Below are 16816 nucleotides of genomic sequence, written 5' to 3'. Positions count from 1 at the left end.
TTTAAAAATGCTTTTAAAACAAACCGAAACTCGAGAAATCTGAAAATGCAACAACTGGGGAGCAATCCAACAGCCACGGCCCTACCCCTCCCAAAGGCAATCCGACTGAGGAGTCGGCACAGGTCAAGGATAATGCATCTCAGAAATGGAAGCGTAAATAGGTCCCTACAACTGATCTGCTGTGCCACCCTCGCATTGCCTCGTCGCTTCCTTGAGAGACGGAGCCGATTTGTTGCCGCGCTGATGGCTGTATGGAGGGTGGATGGCTTCGGTAACCCATGTAAAAGGCTTCTTCTAGAAATAGTAGGAGCAGCAAGGATTTGCCAGGTAAATGCAGCTCCCTGCTGGGGGAACGAGTATGTTTTCATCCTTCGAGGAGTGGAGCCAGCAGCACAGACCACCGCTGCAGGCTCTCTGCCAACAGCACCACAGCTGCTTTTAGATACAACGCCATCTGCCAGCCCTGAGCCGCCTTTCGATCTCCTACAGCCTCGGCTCTTCTCTAATGCAGTGGTAAACAGCCTACCGATGTAGAGTCAAAATTATGGTAAGGGATTAAAATATTAGGGCACTGTTGTTTGTGCCAGTTCTAATGCTCCCTGTGGAAAATAGCAGAAAAATCTTCATCTGATCAAATTGAAAATGGTGATCAGGTTGTCAGGATTTTAGCTTAGTGCCCTGTGTAAGTATTCCTGTGTGTCAGAGCAAATCTCCATGGAGCACTGCTTTGTGTATGGGTGTGGGGTGTCAAAAATACACGAGTAAAAGCTTAATAAAATTATTTACATGTAACCTAAAAATGGGAGAGGTTCTTAGATCTGAAGGCTGTTAGACGTTTTAGTTTGAAATATTCAGTGAGAGCAGGATGACTAAAGCAGAGTTGGAAAATACTGGAGGATCACATGAGGGCTAAAAATACTCATGCTATGACAGGGAAAATAACAAGGGCAGAATGAACTGTTTGTGCACGAATGCTTTATATATAATGTGTGTGCCATCGAAGAGCCAATTGCACAATAAAAATACCGATTTTTCTTTAGGGAAATGGTATACCCTACTGTGGCAGATGTGCTGTAAATTAATTTTGAGGGATAAAAATACTCAGCAAAACCAGTCTTTAATTTAGCAGCTAGTGATACGATTAGGACTCCTGAGAGACTAGAGAACTCCTTCTAATGCTTTTTTTCTTTGCTTTCCACCAAAACATGCCACCTTTTTCCCCAGAGGGCGGGCAGTTGGTATTGGCGATGGCAGCCTCTGCTCACGGTAGTTCAGTGCTCCAGGACAATGTGGCAGAGCTGGAGATGGGAAGAGCCGCGGGGCCACAAAATAAAAATGCTTTTGTGCCTAGTTCATACGAGGCCAAGGAATTGTACTAGCCGACGGGAACAGCATGTGCAGTGACAGCGCTGGCCTGGGAGGTAGAGAAGAAAGTGGCTCAGCCTTAATACAGACACACCCTCTCTGCCAGCATGAGAAGAGTTTAATATTTAAACCCACTGAGCCCGAGAATTTAGACGACAAAGCGATGCTGCTTGCCGTGCAGGAGCCAAGGCCTTTTTTCTAAGAAGATTGTGTTTGAAAAAACAGCGGTGAAAATTGCTGTCTTAATTTTTCATGTATTACAGGTGTGGTTTGAATGCCTGCCTTGCTTAAATTTTTGCATGATCTTTTGTACTTCAATGTGCTTTTCTTTACATATTTTCTTTCACATTTAACTTTTGGGACTGCTTTTTCTGTATAGCTAAACAGATAGTTGAATTTTATAATAAAATGCAGTTTTTTAAGAGCATTTTAAATTGTATTCTTCTGTTAAGCCTATGTGGAGTGGTTTCATCCATTGAAGATGAATGCTTGCATGCTTGAAGATGTTTCTAGAGAAAATAGGGGTTTCAGCTGAGAAAAATGAATGGTTGCCATTAAAATGTTGGTTATTTCAAATCTAAAGAAAAGTCTTCATTTATTATGGGGGGGGGGAAACCTGTGGTTAGTTCCCATCTATCAAATCGCCTTCTATTAAAGAGGAACTGAGGGAGTAGTGCCATCAAGAAACCTTTTTCATCTGACAAGAAAACTCCTTTGAATGTTCCTGCTTGGATTGCTCTGTTGACATTTGTAAAAGATGCGTCAGTTTCAAGTATTTGTACTCACTTCACTGCCAGACAGCTGGCAAAGAGATGATCAAGGTAGAGCTCATCAGGCTGTACTGTAGCCAGCAGCAGTGGAGGTGTGGAGAGCTGAGGGGACAGAGGGGTCCTGCTGCCCCCAGGAAGTTAGTACCACAAAATAATTAGGCGGCTGCACCGCAGCATGTTGGGATGCTGGAAGTCGAGTCAGATTTTGTCTGAGGTCATTTCATTCCCATTAAGCATCATTTGTCATCACTTATGCCATTAAGCATCCCTAAATTGAGCAGTTTCCTGCATCCCAGTGTAGCTGCAACAATAAGCATGTGTGAATATTAATTCGTTTACTGTCCTCACTCATTTGTTTTAAGTGGGTGGAGAGTTTTTCTTTAGCTCATGAAGAAATTGCTAGCTCTGTGGCCTCTTGGTGGGTTTGTTTTTTTCTTCTGTGGCATGAGTCAGGAATATTCGCTTTATGCAGTTCTTTAATTTGACTAAAGATATACTGCGAGTGATTCCCAAATTCCACTTAAGCAATGGCTGTGACGGCTTAGCCAAGTCTTGTGCTTGCTCATGGCTTCCATTGCTCTCCACACTGTCCTCGCGCACGTCCACACTGTATTCATGCACGTGTTTTCTTGGAATTTTACATAAATATTTAACAGCATACTAAGTACTCCTATAGCTTCAAGGAAGATTTCTCTCCAAACGTTAAATAGGTCTCTTGTCTGCAAGACAGTACTTGTGATGTAAAGGGACCTGGAATTCGCAGCCTGGCTTTGTTGTATCTAAAACCTGCACAGTGCCAACATCCACTGTTTTAAATTTCGGAAGTGTACATCTGTTTGTAAAACTTATGTGTTTAGCAAAAAGAATAGTAAAGGTGAAACTGGGGGGGGATATATTTAATTACAATGGACTGACTAGTAATTGTTTCTAGAGCACCACAGATAGAAAACTGTAATGCATTTCAAAGCTGGTTCATCTAACTTCTTTCAGTACAAGAACAAAATAATTTGTCTTTCAACCATGAACTTATTTTTCCCATCTCTGCTAGTGTTATATGGGCAGGTACAAAAAAATTATCCAGGTGCTAATTGAAGCAGCTGTGATACTGTTAAAAAAAAAAAAATTCCAGTTGGACCCTGCATTGACCGAAAATCAGAACATGCTGTAATAGACATTCTTACAGAACGGTGGAGGTGGAAAGGCACCTCTGAGATCGTCCAGTCAAACCTCTCTCCTCCAAGCAGTATCACCTAGAGCTGGTTGCCCAGGACCATGTCCAGTCGGGTTTCGAGTATCTCCAAGGATGGATACACTGCAACCTCTCTGGGCAGCTTGTTCCAGTATTTGATCACCCTCACAGTGAAGAGGTTTTTTTCTTATGTTTAAATGGAATTTCCTGTATTTCAATTTGTGCCCATTGCCTCTTGTCCTTTGACTGGGTACCACTGAAAAGAGCCTGGCTCAGCCGTCTTTGCACCTTCCCTTTGGGTATGGATAAGGTCCCCCTGAAGCTTCTCTTCTCCAGGCTGAACAGTCCCAGCTCTCTCAGCATTTCCTCATATGGGAGGCGCTCCAGTCCCTCAGTCATCTTTGTGGCCCTTTGTTGGACTCTTTCCAGTATGCTCATGTCTCTCTTGTACTGGGGAGCCCCGAACTAGACCCAGCGTTCCAGATGTGCCTCACCAGTGCTGAGTAGAGGAGGAGGATCACCTCTGTTGACCTGTTAGCAATGCTTTTCCCAATGCAGCCCAGGAGGCTGCTGGACTTCCTTCCTGCGAGGGTGCGTTGCTGGCTTATGCCTAACTTGGTGTCCACCAGGACCCCCAAGTCCTTTTCTGCCACACTGCTTTCCAGACCGTTGGCCGCCAGCATGTACTGGGTCATGGGGCTGTTCCTCTCCAGGTGCAGGGCTCTGCACTTCTTTCTGAACATTGGCAGTAAGCTTGAAAAGGAGTTGGTAACGGGTAACGCTTATGGCACTGATTACAACGCAGTTCTCTCAGTAGTCAGTGAAAAGAGCTCGTTATCAGATATTTGGTATATGAAATATTTGTATAAAATTTTTGTGCTTTCTCAGAATATGTAAATGGATTACATATAAATATTTTCATAGAAGATATGATGTTGGACGGAATTTAAACTGCTCTGATTGTATAGCCCCTCTGAGCAATGCATCAGGAGTTATTCCACACTTGCACTAATTGACTGCAAAGCCATTGTGATGCTCAATAGCAAAGTCATTAAGTCTAACAAGATCTTCCATCTCCGTTTAGATATCTGGCTGTCTCAAGTACTTTGTACTACTCTACCAACCAGCATCCTTTAATTCTTTTATGAAATTAAGCTTCTGTTAGAAATGGGAGGCTTACCTCTGAGCTGATTCTGAAACTGATGTTTCAGAATAAATGTGCAGTAAAGCTTTTTTTTTTTCCCTTCAGGAAATTTTAAATTAGAAATCCCTAGGCATTATCTGTTGCAATTAAGTTTTATCCAGCTGTCGCTGATACTGTCTGAAATGCCTAGGTTATTTAGCTGGTTTTTATCTGTGTTACTGTAATTGGAATATCGTGTTCATTTAAGAGCAGATCCGGAGCAGCAGAGCAAAATTCGATTTCTTTTGATTTGTCTGGACTTTATAAAGCTTAGTAATACTTTGCTGTAGAAATTCAAAAGGCTTTGTTGTTTTCAAAGGAGGGCAGAATATAATGTGTTGTATTGGTGCTATCCAGCCCTCTGTCCGCAGACAGTGATGATGTGGGCTTGCTCAGCATGCTCTGGGAGGGCGCCTCAGCTGCAAATTAGAGAGAATACCTGGGGATTAAATGTTTGTGCCTGCTCTGTCCTTAACTCTCTCTGCAGGTTAAAAAGAGGTGTGCACTTAACGATTTGGCTTTCTGTGATCAGTAACCCAGTCTACAAAGAACTAGCTCGCTTCGCAGGGCTGTTGAGCATGAAAGGGAGCAATACGCCGTGGCTGCACAACATGCCTTGCTTAAGGTCTTGCACCATGACCCCCCAGGAGAAACGGTGAAGAGCTGACAGGCCAGGGGATGCTGCCCTAGAAAAGCTGAGCAGCTTCTCTTGTGCTTGCGTGCAGGTGCTTGCTGCCTAGAGAAAGTTCAGTGCTGCCCTCAAGTAGAAGAGTAGTTGGTAGAGGGGGGAGCTGCATCGACCGGCCACGGTTTCACATCTGAAGGTCCATAGCTTGTTTTATAGCATTTAATTCTCAGTTGATATCCTGAACTGCTTCTTGCAGGTGTACAATACAATAACAAATAAACATTGATACTTTGGTTTAGTATGTATCTATATCATTTTAAATTCTGTATGGGTAACTTTTGCAGTTGCATGTGATACAAGTATTCATTAAATAACTTCAGGCCCAATGAGAATGCTATAGGCAAAGCGGTTATTTCATGTGTGTTTATCTTGTATATTTTGACACCAGTTTTCTTCTATTTATCTGCTAATCCAAATGAAAATTATTTTCCTCGCTTTGAGAGCACCTTAACAATCCTCCTCTCAAGCAGCTGATTTTTAGTTAGTCGAAATGTGGGGACTGAACCTGGAAAATGTGTAATGAAGGCAGGGTGCTAAAGTTCATGAAAACGTGTAATGAAGGCAGGGTGGTAAAGTTTATGAAATTGCCTAAAGAAAGAAATAGCAGCAAAAGATCTTGGCCTTTTTAATGTTTTCCCACAAATGATTTATTCTTTGCTGATCTAAGTATGATGTGAAAAGAAGTATAATTTCAGTCATGTACGTACACAACATTGAATTTTCCCAGCTTTAGCGAGTCTGTGTACTGTATCTGAAAACTGCTAGAGGTGAGTTTCTGTATGTAATTATAAGGATTTAGACATGAAAGTTATTGGACTGGAGTCACCAATTTCTAAAAAAAAAAAATAAATTATCTGTCTCATTTTAAGGAGCATAGAAAAGGAGGGTGGACGTCTTGCACAGAAATGTTTACACAAGTCAAATGAATTATCAAGTTGTTTGTTTATGTTCTGTTGGCATTAGGTGACCCACTTAATACAGAGTTATCCTTAGAGGCGGGAGGAGATGCTTATTACAGAGGGAGGCCTGTGACTAAATCAGAAAAGCCTAAGCTAGCTTGATTAAATAACCCATTGCTGCTCTCCTTTCCCATCGCTCTTCAGCTCCTCCAAGGGACCACTATACCCAGTTCTAGGTCAGTGAGACCGTGTGAGCTCCATGGTTTGGTCATACGGGCAGCCTCACAAGTCATCTTTCTCCCCCTCCTGCCTTTCCCTGCCTCCTTGCGATTTCTTCCTATAAGACCTTTGTAAAACATGGGGTTTAAAATGAATTGCTTTGTTGAAGTGTTGTCTGATACTGGGGATATGTTGTGGAAATGACAACTTAGAACAATTTGTAGCGTGCCATAAATCAAATAATCTTATGGGAGGAGCGGCTGGGGAGGTGTGGGGTTGGAAGGTGGCTGCTGAGAAAGCTGGGGCAAATCCCTCCGGAATTGGTGAACTGCTAACTCAGAGCTCAGCTGGGATCTGGGTGCTTGCTGGATTCGGGCTTTCTCCTGCTCCCTGTGTGTCCCAGGCTTCAGAGCCAACAGCATTTGATGGTGGAGGATGGCCATGGAGCCCATCCGCATGTCCGGACAACTGTATTTTGCTCTTTTTGTAAGAAACAGTGATAAACATGGGTGCTGCAGAGCTGGACTTCTGATTCACATGCCTGCTTAATAAATCAAATAAAACAGGTCGGAGAGAGGGCTGGGTTTCTGTTCTGTCTTCTTAACCCAAGCAATTTTTGTACCAGGTGTATGCTCACTGCATCTGAAACGTATTCCTAGTCGGTGGGAATAAGGAAAAGGCTATGCGTCAGAGTCCGGTGCTGGTGGGAGCCGAGGCAGGGTGGACTGCCGTGAGCTGGGCACTCGTGTGATGGGGCTGAGCGACTGAATCAAACAGCCAGCGACAAGGAGAGGAAAGATGGGAGAGGCAGAGCAGGGTGTGAGGAGCTGGCTGTGAGGTTCGTATGAAGGCACTGCGAACCCTTTCACGCAAATGTTCCTCTGCTTGGGCATTTGTGTGCCACAGGCGCTGTGAAAAAGAGTACCTGTGTGCACTTGTTACTTACCGTTTTTGCTGGTAAAGATGTTGCTCCGTATTCTGGCAGATTTGCAGTGCAAGTAATGAAAAACAAATAACAAAACCTAAGCAGATCACAGCTCATCTCTTGGCATGATCACTATGGCAACTGTGAGTTCACCGATGGATTTAATTCTGCGTGCACTGTCTGAATTTCAATGCCCTTGTCTCAGGAATGGTTTACATTTGAAAATGAGGAAAGCAGAGTTTAGCTGAGTTTTTTCAAGTCTGTCTTTCTCCAGGGGAATTTAGGATAGATATCAACGCTAAATATTGGGCTGGGGGAATGGTCTGTTAACAGCTTTTTTTTTTAAAAAAGCTGAAAGCTGCTGACAACTAAGGGAACTTTATGCTCTTAGTTTGATGCTTATTTATTTTAGTTTCAGAGTTACTTCATTCTGAGTAGTAAACCCGAAGTAAAACTACTAGGAAATGTAGTTTTTTCCTTCCCAAGGTATAGCAGCACTGGAACTTCTTCCACTGTCATCTTGAAGTAACAGAGAGAATGGCTGTCTGTAAAACGAACACTTTTGTTTCAGTGTCAGGTTAATAGGAATGTATTTATCATGGGGATAAATCTTGATTATTGTACTTTTCAGGTGCTGCTAAATCCAGTCCAGCTTCTAAACCAGGATCAACACCTTCTCGCCCATCTTCAGCAAAAAAAGCTGCACCAAGCAGCTCAGCATCCAAATCAGATAAAGATTTGGAAACTCAAGTCATACAGCTCAGTGAACAGGTAAATTTGCTTTAGGCATAAAATTAGATGCATACATTGTCACAGGCAGGCATGAAATCTAATATTGCCCTCTGTTGAATGATGCTCTCCAGAATTATGAAGGGACCAAAGCTTGAAATAGCTCAGCTAGGAAGAAAAAAAAGTGACTTATTGTTTAAAATAACATCTGACAGAGATGACTACTGTTTGCCAGTATTTTTAAAAGGTGATCTTAGGAATGACAGGTAAGTCTTGCTGAAGTACGATAATTTTATTAGATTTTGAAATGTATCTTTTATTTCACTTGGTTAACAAAAATCCCAATAGTGTCTTTGCTCTTGTGTATTACAAATTTGAAATAAATCATTTTAATGTGTCATTGTGGAGAAAACAAGCCTATTTATAATACCAAGGTGTTAGAGATTTGCAGCTGAACCGAGACTAGATCATTGCACTCTGCTTTCTGGAAGAAAGGCGTTAAGAAGGTAATATGCCTTTTTTAATTTAAAATTGTGAGCTACCTTTGTGAGAATACTTAGTTATATTATAAATAATGTTCTGCAATATAATTAATAAAGCTTCAGAATTTCTTTAATGTTAGGAATGTAAGGGCTTAATTTGCATTTATGCTATGGAGCTTTACACCACTCTGTCATTCCTGGACATGCAAGAGCGTCTGCATTGGACATGAATAAATATCTGCATCTGGCTCAAGACTGTGCTGTCAGAATGGTGTAAATGCCACTAGTATAAAGGAGGCCTGATCCCTGTATTTGTCCTGGACGACGGAAAATGGCAAGGAAAAACCTCGTGTTTTAGAGTCTCAGCTGCCTGGCAGCTGCATTCAGGAAGAAGTCGTTATTCTGGATCAAGTATAATTTTCCACAATTAAGGGCATTTCGGTTTCAGACTTTCATTGACCTGAACAACAATGATTTCGGTTTGTTGGGGCACCGTTTGCAAATTCTTGGTTACTGTTATGCACTTAAAGGTGATGGATGGATAGCCACATCCCAAACACGGCATACTGCGGATTCAGGGTATAATTCTGAGCAGCAGAGAGCACAACAGGGTCCACCAGCCTTCTAAATGGGCTTTTGATTGTTGCTGTAACAGAAGAGTTTTTAAATGTTGCACAAGGAATGGATGTATATATTTTTCGTGGAATCTTTTTTTTTTTTTTTTTTTTTAAATCAATGTAAGAGTGGAGTTCAAATATCAGCTTAATGCAACTTGAACCGTGACATCTGTACTCAGAAGTCAGAATGTGTTCGCTTCAGGAGGAAGAGTTGGTTGGGATCTGAGCAACATAAAAATACTTGATCTTTATTAAAATAGGCAGTCACTATCACACGCACTGCTAATATATTCCTAGCACGTTCCATGTGTAAAAACCTTAAGCTTTATATACAAATAACCCTGAGAGAAAACTGGTGATTTCCCCCATCACCAAAGAAGAGAAGAAATTCTGAGGATTTGGAAAGTTGGTGTTTTAATAGCTAGCTTTTAAGAGACCTCTTCTAGCTAGAATGGTCTGGAAGGCTTTTTTTTTTTTTTAAATGCTGGCAGTGTTTGGTATCTCATTTCCCACTAATGGTTACTTGTGCACCCTGGGCGTATAACATGAGCCAAAAAAGCTACACTGCAAGCAGCTCTGAGCCAGGTTTTTCTGACTCCCAGGCTGAACATGCTGGAAGAGCCAAATTGCCCATTTTTTACCACTCTCCAGCAACCAGGGAGATGAGGGCAGCAGCCACTTTTACCCAGTTGCTGTCTTGATTATGAGTAAGAAATGTTGAATGGTGTCTGTGGATATCAAATTCCTATATGGCTGTAACAGACTTTTTTTCAGCCCTTTAATGGATGGCAGCTAAGGGAGATTGAAACATGTGAATTTCCATGCAATTTGTAGTGGAAAATTTTAAGTAGTGGGGCTTTCCGTACACTATATTTTACCATAGGGTAGCTTAATGAGCTATTTGCAATAATCGCAAGCCGTCCATAACATTTTCTAGTTTAAGATTGTTGAGAGCCGTTCAAGTTTCTCTTAAAATGGTCTTAGCTATTGCCTTGGTCTGTGCTAGTAAATTGAACACGTCCGAGGAATGTCACTGTGCACTGGAACTTGATTACCCATAACATTAAAATACTAAAGTGGTCCCTGCTGTGTTTTTGGTCTGTGCCTACTAGCACTCTCCCAAAGAGTTTCTGAGTGCAGCTGAGGAGACAACACAGACCAGGGACCATTACATATGGAGAAGGGACCTTTACATATGGAGAATGTTCCCAGGAACCATTAACTGTATGCTTGTATACACATAGTTTCTGAAAACAGCACCATCTTGGCTGCATGTCTACAGTACGTGCTTAATCTCCAGCCTGGTTCTGCAGTCCTGTGAGTATTCATACTACCAATAAGTGCCGTCAGAGAAAAGACCAGTTAGTAAGAACTGCTGCCTTTGCACCCGTTAGCTGGATTGCAGAGGGGTACTTCTGGTCCAGAAACAGAGCATGGGAGTTAACGTGCACTGTTCCTCATGCAGGATCAGCCTTTTGGCATGTTCATAAAAGGGAAAAGTAGGATGTTGGATGTGCTAAGTACCTGAAGAAAAACAAATTAATGTGTCACAGACAGGTAGTTGATATGTAACTGAAGAAAAGCGTATCTGGTTTGGTTATAACAACATTTCCTGTATACTATAGTTAATTAACTAAGCGCATATATGCATAGTTTAATGATTCTGTTTCTTAAAACGGAGTGAATGCGATCGAATGAAAAGAGGAGAATGCCTTCATAGTAAATAGGTCAGAAGGGGAGATGGTCTGAGCTATTAGCTGCCAATGTTTCGGCTGAAGTTCCTTGTTTTCCCAAGCTCTAGCAAGCACAGAGCAAGAGATCCGGAAGCAGTTACGTTCTTGTTCTGTCTGGATGCAGGTGTTCCTCTCAAGGAATACGCTGCTGCAGATCCAGAAGACATGTCGTAAGTGTGAGGCCTCTATCTATAGACCAAAATATTGTAAACTCTTGTTCCATTTTGCTATTCCTACTTTCATTAAGAAATAGTTAATTTTAAGGTGATCAGTCATTGTATCAATCGTAGATTCAAACTGTCAAGGGAAGACTTGGGTGTCACATTGAGGCAGCGGGTCAGAAATGGGTTAGTACGTGAATGAGATGCTCTGAGATCCTGCCCTGGTAACAGGTCAGTTCTGCTGTCTGACGCCTCTGAGAGTGCAATCAAAGGTCAGAAAAAGGCATCGCTAGTTCAGCAGTTATGGAAAAATGAACTGATAGGATTTAGTAGGCTGTCAAAGCATTGTTTGAACTTTGCTGGTATTTTTACTAGTGAAGGAAATAAATTAGCTTGCAGTAGAACTGGCAACACAGAACTTTCTGTTAAATTATATCAGTTCACTGAAATGTAGTCTGAAGCGATTTAATTTATTTAGCATGCTTTACTTAGAAAATCATTTGTATAATTGCAGGCCTTAAAACGTGGATGCTAATTTGGCTGTAATTTGGATGTGATTGGGGTCAGTGTGTTTACTGTAGACAGCTTCATCTGTGATTATTTCTGTTGGTTATCACACTGCTGTCCTCCGAATTTGAGAGCCACTTACATGTGTTATCCTGATTGTGTATACCCTGTTGGACAGTAGTTTATCTGTTATGCTCCCACAAAATTGTTCTTTTTTAAATATATATGTGTGTGTGTATATATGAATGTATAAAAATATATTGCAACATCTGTCGTGATTTATATGAAGCCTAATCATTAACAGCTATGTTGCCCATAAATGATTTGCAGCAGTCCTAGTGGTGAAATTGAGACTGACAGTATAGCTTGAAGACTCTTGTGAACAAGGTTGCAAAGAGAAAGATACTTGGCGTTTGAGAGAATTTGTTGATAGAAACAGCACGTCAATCAGAGCAGAAAGTCCATGGTGCAGCTGGTCACGGCATCAGAGTGCCGAAACACAGGTCTCTAACAGTATGGTAAGTGGGGAGGCAGAAAAGGAGAGGTGAAAAAACAATACAGCAGTTCTCACATTTGCAACTAGAGGACCTTTTAATTTCTTAACTAGACCATTTTCCTTTGTGAGCTGTTCTGCTAGATCTACGTATTTTTAGGCAAGGAGATATTGTAGGTTTCCCAACAACTACACATTAATTCAGGCAAAATAATGGAAGTACTGAGCTGAAAGTTTTATTAATTACCATTACATGACACTTCTGGCAGCTTTGTTAGGAGACAAGTCTTAAGTCGCCCTGATTCCTGAACTGCTGCTTTGGGTTTCAGTATAAAAGAGCACTGAGAAAATTGACCTTTAAGGATCAAGGTTAAGATGTATCCAAGAGGCGTAATGGGGGAGCCTGATTTACTATTCTCTATTGTGTAAGGTTCAATCTAGCACTTCAGAAAAAGAAGTGGACTTCATTTTAAGCTATAAAATTGAATATGTATTTAAGATTGTTTAGCATGTATGATTTGAGACTGAGTTGCTTTGTCTGTAGTGCACCTTACAACTGATGCATCACGTCTTGGTTTATATGCAGGTACATTCATTAAAACTTGCACTTGAAGGCGTGGAGAAGGAAAGGGATTTCTACTTTGGCAAATTAAGGGAGATTGAACTTCTCTGCCAAGAACACGGGGGAGAGAATAATGACCTTGTCAATCGGCTAATGGAAATCCTTTATGCTTCAGAAGAACACGTAAGTTCAAGCTTAATGTCTTTTACTTAGACAAAACAGCTTAATTTCGTAAAAAATTATTGGCAGGGTATTGGGTCATGTCCTATATTTAGGTCAGCAGAACTGTAGCAGCTAGGAGTTTCATGCCTCCTACCTCAGAAAGGAAGTTTGCGTTTGCAAACAACAGACTTTTCAGCTTGGGGAAGGGATTCAGGGGGCTGGTTGCTTTTCGCTGCTTCGGTGTAGGTTTTTTTATTCTAGGTTTGCTGAAGTTGATCTGAAAGGGGAAGGGTGTGTGTCACAATTTTAAATTGATTTCATATAGTCCTGAGCCTTAGTTGGGTGGTTTTTGTCTTCCGCCTTTCTGCATAAAGTCTTTTACTTATGTTCTTTAACATGTTGAAAATCACAGAAATGCTGACAGAGGTGCTGTTCAATGTCTATAGCTGTCAACCTTCTCTAGCCCACGTGGCAGTGTTGTAATATGTACGGTGCACGTTGCCAAATACATAATTATATCTGCAGAGATAATGCTCCTTAGTATTTTTTTTATCCTGTTGCTATAGGCAAAATTCCTCCTTGTGCAAACCCAATAATCCTCTACTACCAAAATTTCAGAAATGTATTGTATGCAAGATTAAGCAATCTCATTGCATCTTAGACTTAGCTCTGTAGACACTGAACAAAGCAAGAAGCTGCAAAGGGTGCTGGTTAAATTCCTCTGATATATTAAGGGATAATGATTCAGTGGAGATTTAGCTGAACTACTCCCATTCATGCTAACTAAATCCCTGTATGCACTGTACTGACGATTGACCCTTCAGTCTCCAGCAGATGATGGCTTTGGCTCCAGAGTGGATAAGCATCAACTTAATCTCTCGGCAGCACGGTGGTACCGTAGGCTGTCTTATAGCTGTTCCCAGAAAGCTGTCGCAGCAGTAGTCAGCTGACTTAAAATTTTATATCAAAAGTAGTGCCAAAGCGACTACATGCTTTTCTAAAAAAGATTAGTAGAGCATAAATGGAAGTTAGGTGTGAGAGAGACACAAGCTTGCCGCTGACAGGGGCCACTGCTCAGATGAGAAGTGACAGGGGAAAGAGGATTTGTTCAACAGTGCGGGGCGAGTGCTAGAGAGGAAAAGGAGGAGGAAACCATTATTTTCACAGGAATAAACAATAAGACAAATTTGCCAGGCACGTGATAACAGGCTAAAAGAATTACATGTATATAGCAGTCAGAGAAGATGTCTTCTGGATTCAGGAACAGTGATTTATTTATAAAGCAAAACCAGAAAAATCCCTCTTCTTCCCCATACCCCTACTACATCTGTCTGTCTGTTGGCTTAAGTAGCAAGTGATTTCCCCGCCAAGGAATGCATTCGTTGCTTTTCTTCCTGCAGTTTTCCTTACTGGCAGAACACATTACAAAATGTTCTACTTCAGCCCACATCCCAGTGTTTTATCTGCTTCCTCCCTCCAAGACTTTCTCTGTTGAAAGCATCATGCTGCGCATGAACTACATACGACGACAGTGCCTTTATCTAAAAGGTGTTTGCAGTTGGAGGCTGTGTATGTCACTTCAGTAGGAGCGTGCTGCTCCCCCCGAGAAGAATACAAAGGCCATTCCCCACGCAATTATTTTGTACCTTTCGGTGGGAGACTTGATCCTGACACCATCTTCCGGGGTGCATTTCCTCCTCAGCTTAGCAGGTGGACTGTAATTTGCTGAGGAAAGACCCCAATGCATTAGCACTAATCCAAAGACTGTGGTTCCCTTGCTGATGCAGATTCTGCCTGCTTTTTGTTTTCGGACTTTGCTGTCTCATAGAGTCATAGAATCATTAAGGTTGGAAGAGACCTCTAAGATCATCGAGTCCAACCGTCAGCCCAACACCACCATGCCCACTAAACCATGTCCCTAAGCGCCTTATCTACATGTCATTGCCCTGCTTTGCCCTTCAGTTCTGTTTTTTCTCTCTCTGTAATAAATTTGTCCCAAGTTAAATTCTGTATCTCGCAGCATTTTGCAGGTTAACCCCTCGGTAACAGCGGTTTGTCTTTCCCAATCCCCAGATGGGAAATAGCCTCAATTCCTGAACCACAGGCAACTCCAGCATTCCTAGTTTATTGGTAATGAGTTCATTGTAAATCCAGCTTAGGGTGGTTTTTTTTTTGTAATCTCTGTTTCAGAGTGTCTCAAGCATACAGAGGCAAAGTGGAAAAAACGGATTACATTAATTTTCAGGATTTATGACATTTACAAATGATACTGTGGCCATGAGGCTTTTCTTCAGGAAGAGGATGCGTGGTAATGCAGCACACATAATGCACAAGTGATCCCTGTCCAAAGCCTTGTGCTTGAATATTGTGACTAACTTAAATTTGTTTTCAGTTCATACCTCTAATAACTGTTTGATAGCGGTCTCGAACTCTTCCTTCCTAGTTGTAATTTGACAGGCATCTACTGTATTCGACATGGCATAGAGATCATGTCCTATTTTTCATACCAACTGTTCTTATTCAGAAGGGACAAGTCTCCCTTTAAACTTAATCTTCTGTTACGCTTAAATTAATCCTCCTAAAAGAAAAAATAAGAAAAAAAAAATCTGGACAGCACTTTAAGCGGTCACATCTCCCAGTAGCTCATAGGTCCCCTGTGAGCATTGTAGGCTGTCAGGTGAATTCTGTGTAGAATGATTCAGAATGCAAATAGAGAGTTTAGTCCCTATAAAAAGCATTCTCCAGAGGTTTGATTATCGTAGTATTGCATTGAAGAGGTTTTTATCAGGTTCATGTCGGGGGGGGGGGGGGGGGGTATTAATTATTTTTTCAGAATTCCAAGTCATAATGTGGTTTCAACCATGTCACTTCATAAGCTTCTGTTTTGTTTAATTCAATAAAGGCTAAATTTTTAAGACTGATTTTTTTTTTTTTTTTTTTGGTCTTGACTTTGGTGAGTTTTTGAGTCTTACAGCACAAATATCAATCCATTTGGGTTCCTTGTTTTTAGAGGCTCCCTTTTTTCTTCCTGTTATGGTTCTGTTTTAAACCTCATCGTTATGTCTCTGCTTATGCAAGAGGGATGTTGTATCTGCTAGTGTCACTTAACATTTGGCTGATCAGTCTGTAATCCTTTGTAATTTTTAATTACAAATTTCTCATTTGTAAACCTACTTCTTCATCAAAAACATCAAAGTTAACAGAGAACGGTGTTGTTAAAGGATACATTTGGGCGGTGAGGAGAAGTAGCCCCTAGCACTCATGCTATGACTGCTATGGACAGCATCGAGACCTCGGAGAGTATGTAAAGCATTTGGTCATATGGTCTTACAGCAGGAGGGCTTCAGACTGATGAACCAGAAGAGGCTATGTGTCTAGTTATGAAACCCAGAGCCATGTAGGTCTTGGCATAAAGCAAAAATGTAGGAAAGCTTTCGTTTTCCTACATAGGCTGTTCTGGTTCAGTTCACGCAGAAGTTGGGTGCATTGCTGCCGTTTGATCTATCAGTTGCTCAGCTCAAGTTTCCAAAGCAATTGCTCGAAATGCAGTTGGTTTTGTATCTTTCTGCTCTAGCAGCTACTATATCTGCTGCTGCTTTTGGAAAAGGCACCCACACCCCCAGCAGCTGGTTTTCATAAAGCCTAGCTCTTCAGTCTACAGGCACACCTGAATAGTTTGAGGCAGATGGATCGAAGGGTCAAAAGAGAGCACCTCTCATTGTGGGAGACAGAGATGACCACGGTCGTGTGATCCAAGCCAGAAATAGATGCTCTAAATAGATCTTCCACTACTTTCCTTATTAGGGGATGCTATTCAAGGGGATTCCACAGTCCCAAGGTAATTGGGCATAGTGACTCTTGTCTTTCCCATTTCATGTATTTATACAAGCTGTTCATACTGAGAAGCATGTGTCCAAGTCTCAGAACAACTTCTGAGGTAGTCACATAAGATTTACCATTTCCATCAAAGGTAAGCCTGGCAAGAGGGGAGCCACCACTCTTCTTCAGAGCTGCGGAGTAGGTTCCCAAGCCACTCCCTGTGGTTAGAGGCTTTTCCTATTATATGCATGAAAGGATAGCACGTACGTGACCTATAAAATCTGCATGAGTGGGCTTTCTAATAGGTGTCTCT

At 41.6% G+C, this 16816-nt stretch overlaps 1 protein-coding gene and 1 long non-coding RNA gene across 6 annotated transcripts in view; both read left to right on the top strand.

Moving 5' to 3' along the window:
* The window catches only part of MAPRE2 (microtubule associated protein RP/EB family member 2), a 102587-nt gene that overhangs the window by 80978 nt on the left and 4793 nt on the right, over window positions 1-16816 (top strand). For all 5 annotated transcript variants that reach the window (XM_076329745.1, XM_076329744.1, XM_076329742.1 and 2 more), the window contains 2 exons: window positions 7870-8009; window positions 12547-12705. In XM_076329745.1, the coding sequence (XP_076185860.1) occupies window positions 7870-8009; window positions 12547-12705 (299 nt within the window). The remainder of the gene's footprint in view (window positions 1-7869; window positions 8010-12546; window positions 12706-16816) is intronic.
* Window positions 328-1791, top strand: LOC143156382 (uncharacterized). Its single transcript, XR_012994617.1, has 2 exons — window positions 328-547; window positions 1225-1791. It is a non-coding gene; the product is annotated as an uncharacterized LOC143156382 (long non-coding RNA).

This window comes from Aptenodytes patagonicus, chromosome 2 (genome assembly GCF_965638725.1).
Source record: "Aptenodytes patagonicus chromosome 2, bAptPat1.pri.cur, whole genome shotgun sequence".
NCBI lineage: Eukaryota > Metazoa > Chordata > Aves > Sphenisciformes > Spheniscidae > Aptenodytes > Aptenodytes patagonicus.
This window is presented reverse-complemented; position numbering and strand designations above follow the sequence as displayed.